Source organism: Lepidochelys kempii, chromosome 14, assembly GCF_965140265.1.
Source record: "Lepidochelys kempii isolate rLepKem1 chromosome 14, rLepKem1.hap2, whole genome shotgun sequence".
In the NCBI taxonomy this organism is placed as follows: Eukaryota; Metazoa; Chordata; order Testudines; family Cheloniidae; genus Lepidochelys; species Lepidochelys kempii.
The window spans coordinates 28,856,855-28,877,595 of record NC_133269.1 but is presented as its reverse complement, the minus strand read 5'-3'; the positions used below and the strand labels follow the sequence as shown (position 1 = coordinate 28,877,595).

At 48.2% G+C, this 20,741-nt stretch overlaps 1 protein-coding gene across 1 annotated transcript; it reads left to right on the top strand.

Annotated features, from left to right (window-relative positions):
- Nucleotides 1-1,300: 1,300 nt before the first annotated feature.
- Nucleotides 1,301-10,656, top strand: LOC140898220 (uncharacterized). The gene is made up of 2 exons (XM_073311746.1): nucleotides 1,301-1,493; nucleotides 4,673-10,656. Exon 2 carries the CDS (start codon nucleotides 4,725-4,727, stop codon nucleotides 6,258-6,260), a length of 1,536 nt encoding a protein of 511 aa, XP_073167847.1. The 5' UTR covers nucleotides 1,301-1,493; nucleotides 4,673-4,724; the 3' UTR covers nucleotides 6,261-10,656.
- Nucleotides 10,657-20,741: the final 10,085 nt, after the last annotated feature.

Below are 20,741 nucleotides of genomic sequence, written 5' to 3'. Positions count from 1 at the left end.
AAAGGAGGACTTGTGGCACCTTAGAGACTAACCAATTTATTTGAGCATGAGCTTTCCTGAGCTACAGCTCACTTCATCGGATGCATGCCGTGGAAACTGCAGCAGACTTTATATATACACAGAGAATATGAAAAAATACCTCCTCCCACCCCATTGTCCAGCTGGTAATAGCTTATCTAAAGTGATCATCAGGTTGGGCCATTTCCAGCACAAATCCAGGTTTTCTCACCTTCCACCCCCCCACACAAATTCACTCTCCTGCTGGTGATAGCCCATCCAAAGTGGGCTGGGTGTGGGGGGGTGGAGGGTGAGAAAACCTGGATTTGTGCTGGAAATGGCCCACCTGATGATCACTTTAGACAAGTTATTACCAGCTGGACAATGGGGTGGGAGGAGGTATTTTTTCATATTCTCTGTGTGTATATAAAGTCTGCTGCAGTTTCCACGCATGCATCCGATGAAGTGAGCTGTTGCTCACGAAAGCTCATGCTCAAATAAATTGGTTAGTCTCTAAGGTGCCACAAGTCCTCCTTTTCTTTTTAAACACAAAACAACAGGATGTGTGTTTGTGAGAGAGAGAGCGAGAGAGATTTCAATGAACCAGGTTTCCTTGGTAGCTCGCTACATCATTTCAGATAGAGAAAGAGCTTCTGTATCTAGGCAATAGACTACACAGACCCGGGGAGCGGGAGCTCAGACGGACCATCCAGCGAACAGCACAAGCCCCTCTGCCAGCAATCTACACCCTGTTTGGCAACCACTACTGATGGCTCACCCCGTTTGCAGTAACTTTTATCCCCTGTACCCTTCCCTGTCAGGGTTTCCCCTCTGACATGGTCTGGCACAATATCTCCCCTTTCTGAACCCCAGCTCCTGCTCCCTGTCCCCGATTTTCTCCATCTGCCTGCCCCTCCCCCTTACCCTCGTTTCACATGTTGGCTCCTGAACAATTTCTGCCCATCCTCCCCCCCCGATTTCCCCCTCTTGCTCCCTCGTCAGCTTCGTCTTGCAGGAAGCAGAGTCTGGGGGGCAGTAGGGGTAAAGCCAGGGCAGCGGCTCCAGCAGCTGTCACTGAGCATTCGCCTAGCTCCAGCCTGCCCTGGAACAACCAAGGAGCTAAATCTGTTGCTTCCTGCGCTGCTGTTCTGGCCCCAAAGTGTGAGGGTGAGTGTGGGTGGGTGGGTGCGCCGGCGGCTTCACGAGCTGGGGCTGTGGCCACCAGAGGGCTCTGAGCATTGCGAGGGGAGGGGAGGCAGCAAATAACACTCTGTCTGCTCATTCACACTTCCTGGTTGGACTCAGAAGACCTTGCTGCTGCCGCATCCATTGCGATCTAGGAGCTGATCAGCTGCTCCCCAGCAGGGTGTGTGCGGGGAGAGCCCTTCCCTAGCGCCCCTGGGGGCTCAGCCGGGGGGATTTTCGCCGGGGGCTGGAGCCAGCCCCTGGGCAGCATCGGGCTCTGCCGAGACCAGCCCCTGAGCCGGAGCCTGCAGGTGAGGGGAGAGACCCGGGGGAAGGGCTGGGGCCGGGCAGGAAAGTGACTCTGCACCAACGGCCCCTCCTCGCCCCAGCTCTGCTCCCGGGGGGCGGGGGTCTGCGAGTCCCGGAGCTGCTGCCCTCCCTGGCCCTCCCTAGTCTCTGCCCCCCTGAGCGCCTGCAGGAGCCGAGCCAGCGCCGGGAGAGCGACCGCCCCGGGCCGAGCCAGGGACCGAGTCTCCCAGCCCGAGGGGAGGGGAGGGGGCAGGAGGGAGACAGGGGCAGCAGGAGCAGTCAGTGGGGAGCGAGGTTCGCGGCTCCCAGCCCAGCCCCATTCCCTGCAGCACCCCGGGCAGATTGACTTTCCTAGGACAAGGTGAGGAGCAGGGAGAGGAAAAGCCAGTTCTGCCTCTACCTATTCTCCAGGGCTATGAGGAAGTGAGATCTGTAAAGATGACCACTCGTGATCAGTCTGATAAAATGGCTCAGTTTTTATACCCTCATGGCAGACATCAAACCGGGGAGGTCTCTCTGACTGGGTATCCACTCCCCTCTTCAATCTGCGGATGGGAAGGGGAGGCAGAATTGATCCCCTCCTCTCCCTTCTTTGGAAAAGGGTGTTGGGGCCCAGGACATGGGTGGTCATGTCTAGTGGTCGGAGCAGGAGTCAGTCCTAACGGTCAGAGCCATGGGTCACAGACAGCGTCAGGAACCTGCAGCTGGAGCCAAGTGTCAGAACTGGAATCTGAGGCTGGATGCCAGAAGCCAGGGTTAGAGCTGAAGTCAGGAATGGGAGGTGAGGGCTAGAAGCACATTACCTGGAATGAGGCAAGGAAAGGGCAAGGCTGAAACAAGGCAGGAGTAAGGCTGAGAATAAGCAGGAGCTACCATAGCCCTGGGCAAATACAATGAACCGCCGGAGCAGGTCTGCTAACCCCCTCAGCCCTTGGTGGCTTGGCCCATCAGGCAGCTCAAATGGGGGCCTGCTGTGCTCATCACTGTGCCTGGGCTTCAGCCAGCAGGTCCTTGCTCCTGGCCAAGGACTGGGAGGGCATTTGATTGATTAATCTCCTGTGCAGCTATTTGGGTTTGTTCTGCCTTGTTTTTACCCAGGTTAGCAGGTGTCATATCCTTGTGGCTTCCTGCCCAGCAGGACTCACACCTGGCTGGAGCTCCCCTTTTCTTTGAGTATTCAGATGTGATGTGGAGGTGGAATTGGTCCCCTCCTTTCTTTCCTCTGGAGAAGGGGGGGTTTTTTTGGGTGGGGTGGGAGGAGTTTATTTCCTCATTTGTTGATCTCCCCAGCAGTTACTTGGGTTTGTTTCTGTGATGCAAGAACCCCAGGATGCTAGCTGGCAAGGGGGTTACAGGAACATCCCGGTTTTTGTATGTACATTCTAACAGGTTTCAGAGTAGCAGCCGTGTTAGTCTGTATTCACAAAAAGAAAAGGAGTACTTGTGGCACCTTAGAGACTAACAAATTTATTAAAGCATAAGCTTTCGTGGGCTACAGCTCACTTCATCGGATGCATTCAGTGGAAAATACAGTGGGGAGATTTATATACATAGAGAACATGAAACAATGGGTGTTACCATACACACTGTAAGGAGAGTGATCACTTAAGGTGAGCTATTACCAGCAGGAGACCAGGGCGGGGGGGAGGGGGGGTGAGAACCTTTTGTAGTGATAATCAAGGTGGGCCATTTCCAGCAATTGACAAGAACATCTGAGGAACAGTGGGGGTTGGGAGGGGGAATAAACATGGGGAAATAGTTTTACTTTGTGTAATGGCCCATCCACTCCCAGTCTCTATTCAAGCCTAAGTTAATTGTATCCAGTTTTGCAAATTAATTCCCCCCACTGTTCCTCAGACGTTCTTGTCAACTGCTGGAAATGGCCCACCTTGATTATCACTACAAAAGGTTCCCCCCCCCCCCCCGCCCCACGCTCCTGCTGGTAATAGCTCACCTTAAGTGATCACTCTCCTTACAGTGTGTATGGTAACACCCATTGTTTCATGTTCTCTAGGTATATAAATCTCCCCACTGTATTTTCCACTGAATGCATCCGATGCAATGAGCTGTAGCTCATGAAAGCTTATACTCAAATAAATTGGTTAGTCTCTAAGGTGCCACAAGTATTCCTTTTCTTTTTATGTACATTCTGTTTCACCAAAGAACAGCCTGTGCAGTCTTAAATGAAAACTGGGGTCACAGTGGAAATTAATGTTGTTGTGAAATATATGTGCAGATTCTGTGGAAGGAGGTGTGTCTAGATCCTGAAAATATGGTTTAAAGTCTGTGTCATGGCAGAGTTGGCAAACAGGTTTTCTGTCAGATAGGAGAAGTTTAGTCACCTCTCTTTGTTGAGGTGTAAATTAAGTACTGGAATCCAGCCCCATGGTACATACTTACATACAAAGTCAATGGAGATATGTAAAAACAGGGAAGCAGCACTCAGGAAAATAAGCTGCAGGTGGTCATCCTGACTTGGGGCACAAAGAATGAATTTTGGGGATATAAATGGAAGGCAAAGAAGACACCCTTTTATCCTGCACCTAGGAAGTAAACAGGTGGTTCAGTTACCTTCATGAAAACAGGATCTCAACCAACCTTGGTTGAAATGCTGCAGAAGACACTGGCTGAGATAAAACTTCTTTAGACAGGAGGTTAGTCTGTTAAGTCTCTAGAAAGAGTGTTATGATTTTTGTTGTATATGTCTCCAATATCCTTACGCACTGCCACTTGAACCTTGAATCTTTGTTAATGAACTTATTGTGGTTTTCACTATAGATATGTCTAAGTGCTGTGGTATTAAGCTAGATGTTGGTCCTGAACTGAATCATACCAGCGAGTGTGTATGCTTTTCCTTTGGGGACAGAAGATCTGATATTTTTGTGTATGGTCAGTGCATAAGGGGCTGGACATTACAGAGGAATGCTTCAAAGGGACTTGGGGATTAGGGTGCACCTATTGTTAACCTGCAAGGCAAAGTAAGGGCTGGCATATCCAGAGGAGAGTGCTGTAGCGGCTAGCAGACTGGTAGTGTCAGGGAGCTGACACCCAGCTAAGCACAAGTATGTCTGCATCATGCTGGATGCAGGTGGGTAACTAGATGACTCACAGTGCTAGGTACCCCAAGAACCATCAGGGGTTCTTCTTTGCTGTTCTTCTCTGAAGTTTCTTTTCCCCCCAGCACAGCAAGTGACTCCTGTCTGGATTGTCTCCCTATCCTAGCAGGTGAGAGGATGGTGAGTGAGAACAAGAAGCAGAATCATCAACAGGAAGGTCCTGAGCATGTGGAAACAGGTGAGATGGTGTCAGGAAGATCTGAAGGGGATGTTTCTCAGTGTGCTGAGCAGGGAGAAGCCCATGAAAGTCAGTGCAAGCCAGAGAGGCATCAGAGAAACCATGCAAAGGAGAACCAGTGTAAATCCACTCACAGGAGTCGAGTGGTCAAGAAAATCAAAGAAACTGTTCAACAGAGAATCCCCAGTGGAGATAGACCCCATACATGCAGTTTCTGTGGGAAAAGCTTCTGCTGGAGATCAGCCTTTATTAGTCACCAGAGAACCCACACAGGAAACAGACCCTATAAATGCAAGGACTGTGGGAGAAGCTTTAGTCAGAGCTCAACTCTCACTATTCACCAGAGAATCCACACTGGGGAGAGACCCTACAGATGCAACGAGTGTGGGAAAAGCTTTAGTCGGAGTGGAAACCTTCTAGCACATCAGAGAATCCATACTGGGGATAGACCCTACAGATGCAATGAGTGTGGGAAAAGCTTTAGTCAGAATGCATACCTTCTATCACATCAGAGAACCCACATGAAGGAGAAACCCTACATATGCAATGAATGTGGGAAAAGCTTTAGTCATAGCTCACAACTTCTATTGCACCAGAGAATCCACACGGGGGAGAGACCCTACATATGCACTGAATGTGGGAAAAGCTTTAGTCTGAGCTCACACCTTCTATCGCATCAGAGAATCCACACGGGGGAGAGACCCTACAGATGCAACGAGTGTGGGAAAAGCTTTAGTCGGAGTGGAAACCTTCTATCACATCAGAGAACCCACACGGGGGAGAGACCTTTCAAATGCCCAACATGTGGGGAAAGCTTTGTTCAGCTCTTGAAACTTGTTAGACACCAGAGAATCCACACTGGAGAGAAACCCTATAAGTGTAATGAGTGCGGGAAGAACTTCAGTGACAGATCCCACTTTAATAAACATCAGAGAGTCCACACAGGAGAGAAGCCCTTTAAGTGCCCTGAGTGTGGGAAAAGCTTTGGTTCAAGCTCAGATCTTATTATACACCAGAGAATTCACACAGGGGAGAAACCCTATAAATGCATTGAGTGTGAGAGAAGCTTTGGTCGAAGCTCAGACCTCACTAGACATCAGAGAAAACACACAGGAGAGAAGCCCTACAAATGCCCCAACTGTGGGAAAAGCTTTAGTGACAGCTCTGCCCTCACTAAACACCGGAGAATCCACAGAGGGGAGAGACCGTACAGATGCAAAGAGTGTGGGAAAAGCTTTCGTCACATCTCAAACCTTCTATTACATCACAGAACCCACACAGGAGAGAGACCCTATAATTGTCCTGACTGTGGGAAAAGCTTCAGTCGAAGCTCAAATGTTATTACTCACCAGAGAATACACACAGGGGAGAAACCCTTTAAATGCCCCGAATGTGGGAAAAACTTCAGTACACGTTCAGCCCTTACTGCACATCAGAGAATCCATAGCAGAGTGAGACCATTATCAATGTCTTGACTGTGGGAAAAGTTTCGGTAACAGCTTAGCTCCTATAATCTCCAGGGAACCCACACAGGGAGAAATGCTACAAATACAATAAGTACAGGAAAAGTTTTAGTTGAACCTCACACATTCTATCACATCAGAGAACCCACATTGGAAAAAAACCCTATAACTGCCCTGACTATGGGCTAAACTTCAATTGGAGATAAACTGGTATTAAGCATTACAGAATCCACACTGGAGACAGCCTGTAAATGCTTTGAATATCAGGACCAGGCGAGGCTGGAGTGGCCATGCAATAAGGACGAACAATAGTTGTTAAAGCAGAGATTGAAATCCCCTTTCTAGAAGAGAGCCCTGTAGGAAAAGAGGCTGGGATAAGATTCCCATGCTGTGATGGGATTTGTTTATTACGTCTCAAGAAGTTCTGGACATCCTCTCTTCAGCTCCTAAATTTATTTGGTGCTAGAAAGCTCTCTGATATTCTGTGACTTCTCATTTATTCTTCATAGTTTTTTAGACGTGGATCCACCAAGGGACTTAAGTGTTACAATGCTGAGTGTTGTGATACCATACTTCTAGACAATCACAGAAACAACACTGGGATCCACAAAGCCTAAGTTAGGCACCTGGGCTGTCTATAAAATGAATGGGGAGAAAGAGACATCTCAGAATGTGATTCACAAAACCAAGCATGCTAGGTGGGGAGCCACCTAAGCTAGCCAATGGGACATGCTAAGGAGTCGGGGGTGTCTTGAGTCCTGCCCTTTTCTTGTACATAGGTACCTAAGTCCGGGCTCCAGGGAAGCACCTGTCTCTTCTTGTGATTCATAAACTGGGGATAAGTGCTCCTCTGCCGATGGGGCCCCATCCAGTTGGAGTGTTCCAAAGCCACCTAATGCTACACAAAATACCTGGGGTATGGGAAAAGAGGACACGGACCTCTTTTATACCCTTTAGCCCAGTAGTTGAGGTACTCACCCAGGAGGTTCAAGTCTCCTCTATGCTGTTCAAATCCCTTCACCTCCCCAAGTAATCTGCCACCTCCCAAGTGAGTGCCCTAGCCACGGGATATTCAGAGGTGGAGGTATTCCTCAATCTCCTTGGTTGAACCTGGTCCATTGTATAAAAGTATTCAGCTAAGAGGTGGCAGATTCTATGCTAATGAAGGATTCCAAGAAAAGGATGGAAAGGAATTTCTTGTGATGCCCAAATGCACCTGCTGGATGGACAGAAACTTGCTATGACAGTTTGACGTGTCCAGTTAATGAATGACCACCTGCAATAAAAGGAAATGCCTCTCCAAAAGAAAACGGACAATGGAAACTTGCCTAATATGTCCTTTGGGGTAGACTGAGTCCCCCCATTACAACCACATGGAGTGATAATGCATAAAAAAGGATTGTCTAGCCCAAAACCTAAATTCCCTGTAAGCTGTGCGGCAACATGGCCGCGCAGAACCCTATTTAGCGCTGCGCAAATGCTTAGGGTACCCCCTCCCCCTCCGCCCCAACTCACCCTGCAGCCTGGACCTGCCGTGGCCCAGATCCAGGGATGGCCAGATTGGGCCCAGGCACAGCCAGAGCAGCCCGGACCCAGGAGCGGCCCGGGTGGCCCTCCCCCAGCTCAGACTTGCTGGGGCCGGGGGAGGGGCAGCTATCCTGCAGCGCCAGCCTAGAGCTCCCGTGGTGGGGACAGGTGCCTCCTCCCCCTAAGCCCAGGTTCTGCTGTGGGGAGAGAGTGCTGGGGGGAGTCCTTTTTCCCCACTGTAGCCCTGGAGCACCCTCTTGCACCCCAAAAGCCTCATCCCTGGCCCCACCCCAGAGCCTGCACCCCAGCTGGAGCCCTCTCCCTGCATCCAATCTTCTGCCCCAGCCCTGAGCCCCTCATCCTCAGCCCCATACCAGAGCCCGCACCACCAGCCAGAGCCCTCACAGCCCTGCACCCCAACCCTGAGCCCCCTCCCACAAGAATTCCTCAGCCCCACCCCATCACATGAATTTTGTTATGTGAACCAATATGAAGGTGACGTGTCACACATCACCTCCATATTGGTGCACATAAAATTCATTCCACACATGTGTGGAAAAATTAGAGGGAGCACTGCAAAAACCTCTGTCCTGCAAAACCTACCTCCAGCAGATTGTGATCAGACTATGAGCCCCTGATTTAGAGAAAGCTGGGTCATTCCACATGAGAAGTGTTTGTTTAACTCTCCCTAAGAGAGCAACTTTCTTTGACTGAGAAACTCCAGAATCCCAATAATAAGCAGCTTGGGGGAAAAGATGTTTCCCAGAAGAAAATCCTAAGCCAAACTACAAAGAGGAAGACTTCACCCACAAAAATAGAAGGGACTGAGAGGGTGAGCAGAGCCACTTCTTTAAAGATCAGAAAAAAATAGGAAATCAGTGCCCATTGCTAAAATTCAACAGGTACTTTGTGTGCTTGGAAGAAAGATAGACATTAGTCTTGGAGCGTGTTTTCCTAGAATACCTAATCCACTGGAGTTCAGCTCTATTCCATAAAACCAGACTTTTGGACTGGTAGGAACTCTTACTTGGAAAATACCAAAGTCATATAAACCTATCAACTTCCATCCAACTATGAAAAATATCTCAATTAAAAATAGTAAAAAGGAAATGAATCAACTAGAAATTGGAAAAAGAAATAGAGCCTTAAAGTAGACTAAGGCTATGTCTACACTGCGCAGCTTACAGCGGCACAGCTATGCCACTAACGCCTTGCCACTGTAAGGCACCCAGTGTAGCTGCTGTTTGTTGGCAGGAGAGAGCTAAGAACACTCCCTCAACCGTCTTGATTAACTTTAATTTGAATATGTAGTGTTGTCATAGCCATGTGGGTCCCTGGATCTTAGAGAGACAAGGTGGGTGAGATAATAGCTTTTACTGGGCCCACTTCTGTTGGTGAGAGAGACAAGCTTGAAATCTTTCCCAACAAAAAATATTATTTCATCCACCTTGTCTCGTTAAATTGAATTACCGTTGGATTAATTAAACTGCTTTTCGAACTTTCACGCTTGTAAACTTGCCTATTAACTCCACCAAATCAGAGTTAATCCTCTTGTATCTGAACTGTTGTATAATAATCACTTTGGGTGATTCTTGTACCACAGCTTGTGCAGGGTTCATTATAATTATTTTCCAGCTAAACACGTCTAAACAATGCTGAATTTTCAACTGTAATAATTATATAATTGTGAATTGTTAGCTTCACAATGCTACCTTCATAAGATAGAAGAAAGAGAAATAGTAAGAGTTTTACTAGATTTTGTTAAAGTTGTCACTACTGTCACTTCTCGCATCCTATCCAATTTATCTAGTTTTGTCCAAATTCATTTTTAGTTTAAAAGTTTTAGTAGCAAGTTGAATCTCCTTGTTGTATACCAGTTATTATACTGAATTTATACTTGGTTATCTGATACTGTTTCTTTAAGTTTAACTGTTTAATTCCATCAATAATGCTTAGCTACTAGTTAAACTTAATTAGGATAAACAACCTCTGGATTTTTTTAGTATCCCAAATAATTAAGTGCATACCATTGTGGTTAATCCCCATAGCTTTTTGAACTTTATACTCAGTTTTATAACACTAGTCCATTTAATACTTACTTTCTATTTTAGAATGTCATATTTAATTAAGAGGTTATTTTAAGAATAGGTAAATTGCTTGACTTATTTTATTTACCATTTTCATCTGGTGTATCTCATTTGCATAATCCTTATTGATTTGATTGTTTGTTGGTTTCTTCTGTCATTTCTGATTACTTAAATAAACTCTTCTTTATTGGAAGCCACATACAGTGGTTTATTTTACAACATTGTTTAGGATGGGTGGAGAAGAATCCTTAGTAAATTTTTATGTGGTTACTGCCTGAGTGCAGTCTCATTAATAACCATAATCAATAATTCCATCTTTTGATTTGGTGTTCCTGAGCTAGTCAGATGAGAAGCCATTAATTCATAATTCCAATGAATTACTGTGTAATTCCATCTAATTAGTCGCCTGGGCAGCTGGCAGCTGCAGGGTCCCCCCCACCAGGTTGTCTGGGATCTGCGAGGGCGGGGCTGGCTGGGAGCTCCAATCTCAGGGCAGAAAATGTCATGGAGGTCAATGGAAGTTACAGCTTCCATGACCTCTGTGACATAATCGTAGCCTTGCTTATGAACCATTTTCCTGGACACTTGGAGGTCAGGAGAAAGGAGCTGTTGGGCTAGGCCCTACATAACTGCAGATTTGCAGTGGAGTGGGCATTTGGCAGACTGAAGGGAAGGAGGAGGACAAGGCTGGAGAAGGCTGGAGGCTGATGAGCAATGTCTGCCTCATGTGAGAGGTACTTGCTGTGTTTTGCAGAACATCCTTGAGAGTATGGGGGAGATTCTCACTGATGACTGGGAGGGAGATGGGAAGGGCAGGGACTTTCTGTATGCTATGAATAGCCAGAGAGAGGACTTCTACAAGTCCAAGTTCTACAGGTGCCCCAAGTAGTCAGGGAGATAATGTGCTCAGATGTCAGAAGGTAGTGGTAGAAAATGAATGACCCATAACCAAGGAAATGAATGCAGGGTGTTTGTGTTAGGATTTTATTAATAATTGACATTATTTGGGAAGAAGCTGTACCCAAGTGACATTTTTCAGCTGAGTTATACATGGTAAAATCCCTATTGATTTAACATAACACAGGGCACATTTCAAACCAGTGGACCTGTGGCACAACACGCCCAAAGTGCTGCATGCCCACATGGCTGTGCTGGTGGGCTTACAAAAATGAGTAGGTGGAAACTGTTCTCCCTGTCTTGGTGGGTGAAATGGGGTGGGCAGGACCTGCCATTTAGGTTAGAGAAAGGGACTCCCAGTATCCTGTGTTCCCTACAGGCTGCAGGAAATGACTAGGCTGGGTTGCTCCCTATGAACATAGTGTAACAATGTTCTCCAGCAGAGTTGTTCACCTCTGCATTGTGACCAACATCCTTTCCTGTGTGCACGGCCAGCCTTAGGGAATATAGCGCCCTTGGAAAACTTGTATTTTGGCTGCCTGGCCCCTGCTCCCTCCCCATTGCCTCCCCTGCCCATTGCCCCGGCCCCCACTGCCTCCCGCCCCATTGGCCCAAGTTCTCTTCCATGACCTCGCACTCTAATTCCGCCCCACTTCTTGCCTTTTGACCATGGCACCCCCCCGAGCATGTCATTCACCCATAGGGCCGGCCCTGCTCTGCAGGGACTCACATCTGGATGCCACAGTGATGGGCATCCTAGGAAACCCCATAGCAGTCACTTTGTCCTCCCCAGCCAGTGCTACAGGGACCCCCTCATCTGCTCGTTGAGCAGGACAGACAAGATAATGTATGTCAGGGTTCCCTCCCCACTCTGAACTCTGGGGTACAGATGTGGGGACCTGCACCCCGTAAGCTTATATTCCACCATCTTAGGTTAAAAACTTCCCCAAGGCACAAATTCCTTTTCTTGTCCTTGGATGGTATTGCTGCCACCACCAAGTGATTTAAACAAACATTCAGGGAGCGGCCACTTGAAGTCCTATCCCCCCCACAAAAAAATATCCCCCAAAGACCCTTCACCCTGTTTTCTGGGGGCAGGAGCTTGAGAATAATATATCAACCAATAGGTTAACAAAGTGAGCACAGAACAAATCCCTGGTTTTTAGGACACTGAAAATCAATCAGGTTCTTAAAAGAAGAATTTTATTAAAAAAAAAAAAGTAAAAGAATCACACCTGCAAAATCAGGATGGAAGATAACTTTACAGGATAAATAAAAAGATTTAAAACACAGAGGATTCCCCTCTGACTCTGCTTTCCCGTTAAAGAACAGGAATAAAATTGCCACTTAGCACAAGGAAAATTCACAGGCTAAAACAAAAGATAATCTAACACATTTCCTTCCTATTACTTACAATTTCTGTAATTTTAGATGTATCATTTCAGGATCTTTTTAGGAGCTGGGTTACCTGCTTGGTCTCTCTCTTGGTCCCGAGAGGGAACCAACAAAGAGAACACAAACAAAACCTTCCCCCAGATTTGAAAGTATCTTCTTTCTCCATTGGTCCTTCTGGTCAAGTGCCAGCTAGGTTAATTGAACTGATTAACCCCTTACAAGTAAGTGATTCTGTAACTCTGGCCAGGAGGGATTTTATGTTACTGCATACATAAAGGTTGTTACCTTTCCCTTTATATTTATGACAATGTAGTAGGCAGTCTGCCCTCACTGACAGGGTGAGTGGGCTCTGGGGCAGAGTTCATAGAATCATAGAATCATAGAATATCAGGGTTGGAAGGGACCTCAGGAGGTCATCTAGTCCAACCCCCTCCTCAAAGCAGGACCAATCCCCAACTAAATCATCCCAGCCAGGGCTTTGTGAAGCCTGACCTTAAAAACTTCTAAGGAAGGAGATTCCACCACCTCCCTAGGCAACGCATTCCAGTGTTTCACCACCCTCCTAGTGAAAAAGTTTTTCCTAATATCCAACCTCAACCTCCCCCATTGCAACTTGAGACCATTACTCCTTGTTCTGTCATCAGCTACCACTGAGAACAGTCTAGATCCATCCTCTTTGGAACCCCCTTTCAGGTAGTTGAAAGCAGCTATCAAATCTCCCCTCATTCTTCTCTTCTGCAGACTAAACAATCCCAGTTCCCTCAGCCTCTCCTCATAAGTCATGTGTTCCAGTCCCCTAATCATTTTTGTTGCCCTCCGCTGGACTCTTTCCAATTTTTCCACATCCTTCTTGTAGTGTGGGGCCCTAAACTGGACACAGTATTCCAGATGAGGCCTCACCAATGTCGAATAGAGTGGAACGATCACGTCTCTCTATCTGCTGGCAATGCCCCTACCTATACATCCCAAAATGCCGTTGGCCTTCTTGGCAACAAGCGCACAGTGTTGACTCATATCCAGCTTCTCGTCCACTGTAACCCCTAGGTCCTTTTCTGCAGAACTGCTGCCGAGCCATTCGGTCCCTAGTCTCTAGCAGTGCATGGGATTCTTCCGTCCTAAGTGCAGGACTCGGCACTTGTCCTTGTTGAACCTCATCAGATTTCTTTTGGCCCAATCCTCTAATTTGTCTAGGTCCCTCAGTATCCGATCCCTTCCCTCCAGCGTATCTACCTCTCCTCCCAGTTTAGTGTCATCTGCAAACTTGCTGAGGGTGCAATCCACACCATCCTCCAGATCATTTATGAAGATATTAAACAAAACCAGCCCGAGGCCCAACCCTTGGGGCACTCCACTTGATACCGGCTGCCAACTAGACATGGAACCATTGATCACTACCCGTTGAGCCTGACAATCTAGTCAACTTTCTATCCACCTTATAGTTCATCCATCCAGCCCATATTTCTTTAACTTACTGGCAAGAATACTGTGGGAGACTGTGTCAAAAGCTTTGCTAAAGTCAAGGAACAACACATCCACCGCGTTCCCCTCATCCACAGAGACAGTTATCTCGTCATAGAAGGCAATTAGATTAGTCATGCATGACTTGCCCTTGGTGAATTCAAGCTGACTGTTCCTCATCACTTTCCTCTCCTCTAAGTGCTTCAGAATTGATTCCTAGAGGACCTGCTCCATGATTTTTCCAGGGACTGAGGTGGGGCTGACTGGTCTGTAGTTCCCAGGATCCTCCTTCTTCCCTTTTTTAAAGATGGGCACTACATTAGCCTTTTTCCAGTCATCCGGGACTTCCCCCGATCGCCATGAGTTTTCAGAGATAATGGCCAATGGCTCTGCAATCACATCCACCAACTCCTTTAGCACTCTTGGATGCAGCGCATCCGGCCCCATGGACTTGTGCTCGTCCAGTTTTTCTAAATAGTCCCGAACCACTTCTTTCTCCACAGAGGGCTGGTCACCTCCTCCCCATGCTGTGCTGCCCAGTGCAGTAGTCTGGGAACTGACCTTGTTCGTGAAGACAGAGGCAAAAAAAGCATTGAGTACATTAGCTTTTTCCACATCCTCTGTCACTAGGTTGCCTCCCTCATTCAGTAAGGGGCCCACACTTTCCTTGACTTTCTTCTTGTTGCTAACATACCTGAAGAAACCCTTCTTGTTACTCTTAACATCTCTTGCTAGCTTCAACTCCAGGTGTGATTTGGCCTTCCTGATTTCACTCCTGCATCCCTGAGCAATATTTTTATATTCTTCCCTGGTGATTTGTCCAATCTTCCACTTCTTGTAAGCTTCTTATTTGTGTTCAAGATCAGCGAGGATTTCACTGTTAAGCCAAGCTGGTCGCCTGCCATATTTACTATTCTTTCTACACAGCGGGATGGTTTGTCCCTGTAACCTCAATAAGGATTCTTTAAAATACAGCCAGCTCTCCTGGACTCCTTTCCCCCTCGTGTTATTCTCCCAGGGGATCCTGCCCATCAGTTCCCTGAGGGAATCAAAGTCTGCTTTTCTGAAGTCCAGGGTCCGTATTCTGCTGCTCTCCTTTCTTTCCTGTGTCCGTTGTACTTCCCCTGCACCTCCCAACCTCTCCCACTCATCACGGCGTCCAGCTTCTCTGCCAGAGCACCAGAGGGTCAGCAGCCCAAGGGGAGGTGCAGTGACAGGAGGGCACCAGGGGGTTGTGGTGGCAGGGGAGCATGGTGACCTGAGAGCCCCAGAAAGGGGAGAGGGAACCAGAGGAGTACAGATAAGAGTCTCAGAGGTGTGGGGAATGAGGGGCAGGGTGGGGGGCTCCAGAAAGGCAGATCTCTCCTACACCCCAATACTGAGCAACCCTAATATTCAAGTGCCCCTCCCCAGTCCCAGGGAAGGTGGGTTATTGGGGGAGGGGAGGTTAAAATGCAAATGGTCCAGCACACTGGAGGTAGCTAGGGTGGGTGGTGAGAGCTGAGGAGCATGCAGAACTGGGAGGTCAGTGTGTGGCATGCGGGAGGGGGACCTCAAAGACACGGAGAACACCCTGAGAACTGGGGAGAATGGGAGGGGACCCTGAGAACTGGGAGGCTGGGACCTGGGGGGCAGAGGGAGGGGCTGCCTGGGACCTGGGGACAAATAGAGGGCCCCCTTGGGGGGCTGGGAGATGGGAGCACAGGGAGGGGTCCCCTGAGAACAGGGGCATGGGGTCAGGATCCCCCACCCCCAGGCTTACTGGTCTCTTTGCCCTGCAGTTTTAGCTTCCTTCCCTTCCAAACCCTGGCAACTTCCAGCTCCCACTGGCTGGTTGAGATGCCACACTCACCTTCCATTGGGTGGCATCGCTTTCATTCAGGCTGCCCATGGAAGGAGGAACGGCTGGCTGGGACAGTCACACAGGGTGCGGGGAGAGCCCGGTATCTCGCACAGTGCAAAGGTGGGACTAGAAGGTGGGCTGGGAAACCAGATAGGTTGGAGACCAGATAGGGTCTCCGCTCTGGAGCAGGGAAGTGGAAGCTCCTGCCACACCGGGCTCCACCCCTCAGGAAGCAATGGGGAGCCCAAGCCCCTTGCCTCTGTACCATGGTGCCTCCTGACTACAGCACCCTGGGCAGGCACCCAGATTCCCCACCCCTAAGGCTGGCCCTATCTGTGTGTCTTTCATAGGTGGCATGTAAAGGAGACTGGGGGAAGCTAAGCCTCCCCAAACCTCAAGCCGTGGGGGTGGGGGGCAGTGGTGGATTATGGCACAGGCCCATGCAGGCCGTGCCCAGGGGCCTTGGCCAATTTGGGCCCCTGGGAAAAATGTCCCCCCGCCACAGCTCCAGAGCTGGAGGAGTTGTGGTGGGGTCCCCAAGTTTTTCCAGTCTTGGGGCCACAGCAGGGGGAGAGGGTGGAAAGGAGAGAGTGGGGTGGGGCCTCAGAGGGAAGAGGCGGAATGGGGTCAGAATGAGGACGGGGCCACAAAGATAGTGGAAGAACGGGGAGTGTAGTGGGGGAAGGGGCAGAATGGGGTGGGGTTAGCCCCCACCCCTCTGCCCCAGCTAGGGCCACAGGAGGCGGGGAGTGGGGAGAGCTGAGATCAGCAAGTTGGGTCAGGGCAGGGGATGCTTCACATTCCACCCATGGTGTCCTTTCACTTGTCCATGTTCTCTCTTGTGAGCAGAGGGCAGGATAGTAACAGGCTGTCCAGGCAGTCCTTACCCTACAGCGGTGGTTCTTATCCAGGGGTCCTTGTACCCCTACGGGTATGCAGAGGTCTTCCAGGGGATACATCAACTCATCTAGATATTTGCCTCGTTTTACAACAGGCTATTTAAAAAGCACTAGTGACATTAGTACAACTAAAATTTCATACAGACAATGTCTTGTTTATACTGCTCCATGGTTCAGAACCACTGCCCCAGAGGATGTTAGCCTGTAGTGAGTCCCCAAAAGTAAGAGAAGGGTTTTGTTCACAAGGGCAGTGGGCAGAATGGGAAGTTATCCAGGCTGCTCTGGGGCTGGGGCTACAGCTGCCTCCCCCCACCTGGAGCAGAAGTGGAAGGGAAACACCACAGGCTTTGCAACCCAGGTGTGAGGCGATGAGCCATCCCTGAACTAGACCCTAACTAAACCATATGAGGGGACGAGTCATTCCTGTGCTAGGCTCCAGCCAATCCACAGGACGGTAGCTGGTCTGGTAACTCTCAGAACAAGTGTATGAGGCACACAGGAGAAACAGCGGTTCAGCCTGGTCAACATCGTTTCATGGTTTGGAACTCACCTCTGCCTGATAGTGGTGACTGATTCTACAGACCTCAGTTTGCTCTATTCCTGCTCTTGCTCCTGTCTTTCCCTAGTCCGTCTCCAGCCTAGCTACCAGCCCGACCCTTGCCTTGTTCCAACACTGCTCTTGACTTCTGATTCCAGCTCTGACCCTTGGCTTTGACCACAAGGCCTGACCACCACTGCTCCAACCACTAGGCGTGACTATCCTTACCTTAGACTGCATTGTCTTATAATGTATGTGCCAAAAACAGCAGTCCCTGTGCCTTAAATTCTTTTTTTAAGCACAAAGAGCACTGCGAAATATTCTTTTGCAGTAACTGGCCTGAACCTAAGGTGTTTACACTGTAGCCCAAAATACGTTATCTTCTGTGCATTACAAAATAGCTCTGTAGCCTCATTTGTGCCATTAATGTCATAAAATAGGGTGTGGTTGAAAACGTAAAGGGAGCCAAAAGCTTAGGGCTCTGATCATACTGTGAGCCAAAGGACTTTTCCTGTTGCTTCTCCTCTTTCTGCATCTGCTACTACAATAACCAGGCCTGCCCGGCAACAAGCTGCATTTTTTAAACCAGCATAGTGACATCTTGAGCAACAGAGGAAGGAAGGCTGTAATGGAGCAGGAGGGAAAGGGTACACCAACCAGTTTGGAAAGGTGGATGGGGGGCAGCACCTTTGGCCAATGGTTGTGGAATTTGATACTTCAGGGAAATAAACCCTCGAGCTCTGAACATTTCTGGTCTCCTGCCCCATCCCATCCCCTTCTCTTCCCCATTCCCTCCCCTTCACTCTTCCTCTCCCCCGTTCTCTGTGACGTTATTGACATGAACTGTGACCGTATAGATCATTGTTGTATCCAAGGTCCTATAGTTGAACCAAATCTTGTACAAAGGAGGTCCAGTAAGGTGTCTATGAAAAGGTTGTAATTTGCTGGTTATAATTATGTTGTCTGTATGTATGTATCATTTTTGTATTTGAAGTTATGAATGTGGGCTATATATTTGTATCTCAATGTGTTTGATTCTAAGTAGCACCAGTGAAGCATTTGGCCAACTTATTGTGAAGAGACTCTTCAGATTAAGTGCCCAATCAAGAAACACTTAACTGACAATGGACCTTGGGAGACTCCAATCCACATATGATTCCTGGGAACGTTCAAGGTAGCATGTGAGCAATGGCTGCTCTACCTGTAAAGAACTGAGTCATGCATTGACATGTGACTTGCCCATGTGACTCCAAACTCCACCTTGCTACTGTGATTTTCCACAGTAAGAACAAAGGGGTGTCCTTCCACATGGCAGAAGATATAAAAGGCCCTGGAAACCCCTCCATTTTGTCTTCAGTCCGGCTTCTTATTGGAGGAACTTTGCTACAAACTGAAGCTTTGAACAAAGGACTGAATGACCCATCCATGTTGTGGATGTACTCCAGAGATTTGATTTGAACCTGCAGTTTATTCCATCACTGCTACAAGCCTGAACCAAGAATTTTGCCATTACTGTATGTAATTGATTCCATATAACCAATTTTAGCTCTCATCTATATTTCTTTCTTTTTATGAAGAAACCTTTAGATTTTAGATCCTAAAGGATTGGCAACAGCGTGATTTGTGGGAAAGATCTAACTGGTGTATTGACCTAGGTCTGGGGCTTGGTCCTTCGGGATCGGGAAAACCTTTTTTCTTTTACAGGGGTATTGGTTTACATAACCATTCATCCCCAAAAGGAGTGGTGGTGGTGGTGATACAAGAGAACTAGAGTATCTGAGGGAATTGCGTGTATGACTTCTGGTTAGCCAGTGGAGTAAAACCGAAGTCCTCTCTGTTTGGCTGGTTTGGTGTGACTTAATAATAAAGGACTCCCAGACTTGGGCTGTGACTGCCCTGCTCTAAGCAATTTGTCCTGAATTGATACTCTCAGTAGTGTCCCCCCAAAGGCAGCACTGTTACATCCCCTTCTCTTCCCCCTCTCCCCACTGTCTCCTGCCCCATTACATTCCCTTCTCTTCCCCCTGCTCTATCCCACTATCTCTTACCCCCTTCCCCTCACTGGTACAGGAAATAAGTGGGCAGTAGGATCTAGGAGGCAGTGTCCAGCTTCTGAGACAGCAACCCAGAGTGCATGGGAAAAGTTGCTCTGTCCTGCCCCGCCACTCCCCTCAAGCCAAAACATGCGGGGGGGCAGGCGCAGCGTGGGAAGGACAGAGACCCCCCTCCCAGGCAGGCTGAGATGAACAAGCCCTGCAGGGCAGCTCACAGAAATGCGGGGAGGGAAGCGGCATGTGACCCTGGGTGACACCCCACCCCAAGCCTCTGTTTGCGAAAGCAATGCCCCCCTGCACTCCCCCCCCCGCCCCCGGTACACCTATGGTGCTGTGTCACCAGGTTCTGCTGGTTATTTGTTGTGTCAAATTAATTCATTACTGGGCTATGGGAAAAAAAAACCCTCAAGTTCTGTCCCCCCGCTCCCAGGGCTACGTGCTGCTCCTCACCCTGCCAGTGTAACGTTGCCTGCACAATGTGCTACTGGTAGCGGTATTAACATCTGTGTGTTCTCTCTTTTGTATTATGTCACAACTTGCCTCTTCTGCCTTTTGCCATCCCGTAATCCAAGGGCAGGAAGTTGTGATGGCAGGGGACATTCCCATCAGAATTTGCTGCCTCTTACCTTTCCCTGTCCTTTATCTTTCCCCATCTCCTGGTCCAGAGGTCACAAGTTGTGATGGATAGAGGTATGCGTATCACAGTTTGCTACCACTACCTTTCCCCATCCTTGGGTCCAGGGTAGCAAGTTGTGATGAATGGCCCAATCCTGTCACAATGTGCTACCTAGACTCTTTCCTTGTCCTTTGGTCTGGAAGTGGTAACCATCAAAATTTGCTATCTATTTTAAACTGGAACACAAAGAAAGGTATTTTTATTATTTGGAAAAGCATTAGACAGAGTTAAACCGCAGGGCTATTGTATGTAACCTCCTGAATGAAGGTGGTGTTATTTCTTTATTAGTCTCTTTTCATTGTAGATTAGGCTGTCAGGAGTAGCTCAGGAATGTGAGTACTGACCTGAGGACTGACTGTCACCAACCCGGGCACAAACCCCACCCTGGTTGTATGTTCTACAATTAGATATCAAGTGTGAACTCCTCAAACACTTAACAGCTTTACCATTGCACTACAGACAGTCCCCTTTTCTATCTTGCCACCCTGGCAAGCCTGTGAGAGATCATCCCTTACACCAAAAATTACAACAATATTCAGGTTACTCCCAGTCTCAAAGGACCAGTCAATTGCACCTTAGATCTCAAACCAAAGACAAGGCTTGTAACCAATCCTATAACAAATTAACTAAATATTTATTGGCCAAGAGAATGAAATAAGAGTTATTTGAAAGGTTAAATCAGGCAAACACGCACACAAGTTGCAATCATAAGTTTTAAAAGGTAATAGAAGCTTCTGTGATAAGCAAATGTAAGGCTGACAGACCCCGGTTGTCGGCAGGTGCGATTGAACTTGGGACCGTGAGCTTAGTGTATGAGCCTATACTGCATGAGCTAAAAGCCATGTGCTTCTTAGCCGCAGCTGTAGCAGACTCATCAATCTCTAAATGGTCTAGGTGCCATTAGAGGGGGACAGTGTGCCACCCCAAGCAGCTGTGAGTTACACAAGTTCTATATGTCCTTTAGGAATAGCCCAAGCTAAGTAGCTAGGGCTCTCTCACTTATGCCTAGAACATCTTGCTCTCCAGTGTCCAAGCACCGTAGAGATAACGTTCCTTGTGGTCAGGCATTTTTATTCCCTTCCCCAGAGTTCAAATTGATGGGACTAGTATTTGGGTCCA

Bases quoted from the DNA above. Each gene is read 5' to 3' on its own strand.
- LOC140898220 (XM_073311746.1), top strand. From the start codon at position 4,725: ATGGTGAGTGAGAACAAGAAGCAGAATCATCAACAGGAAGGTCCTGAG.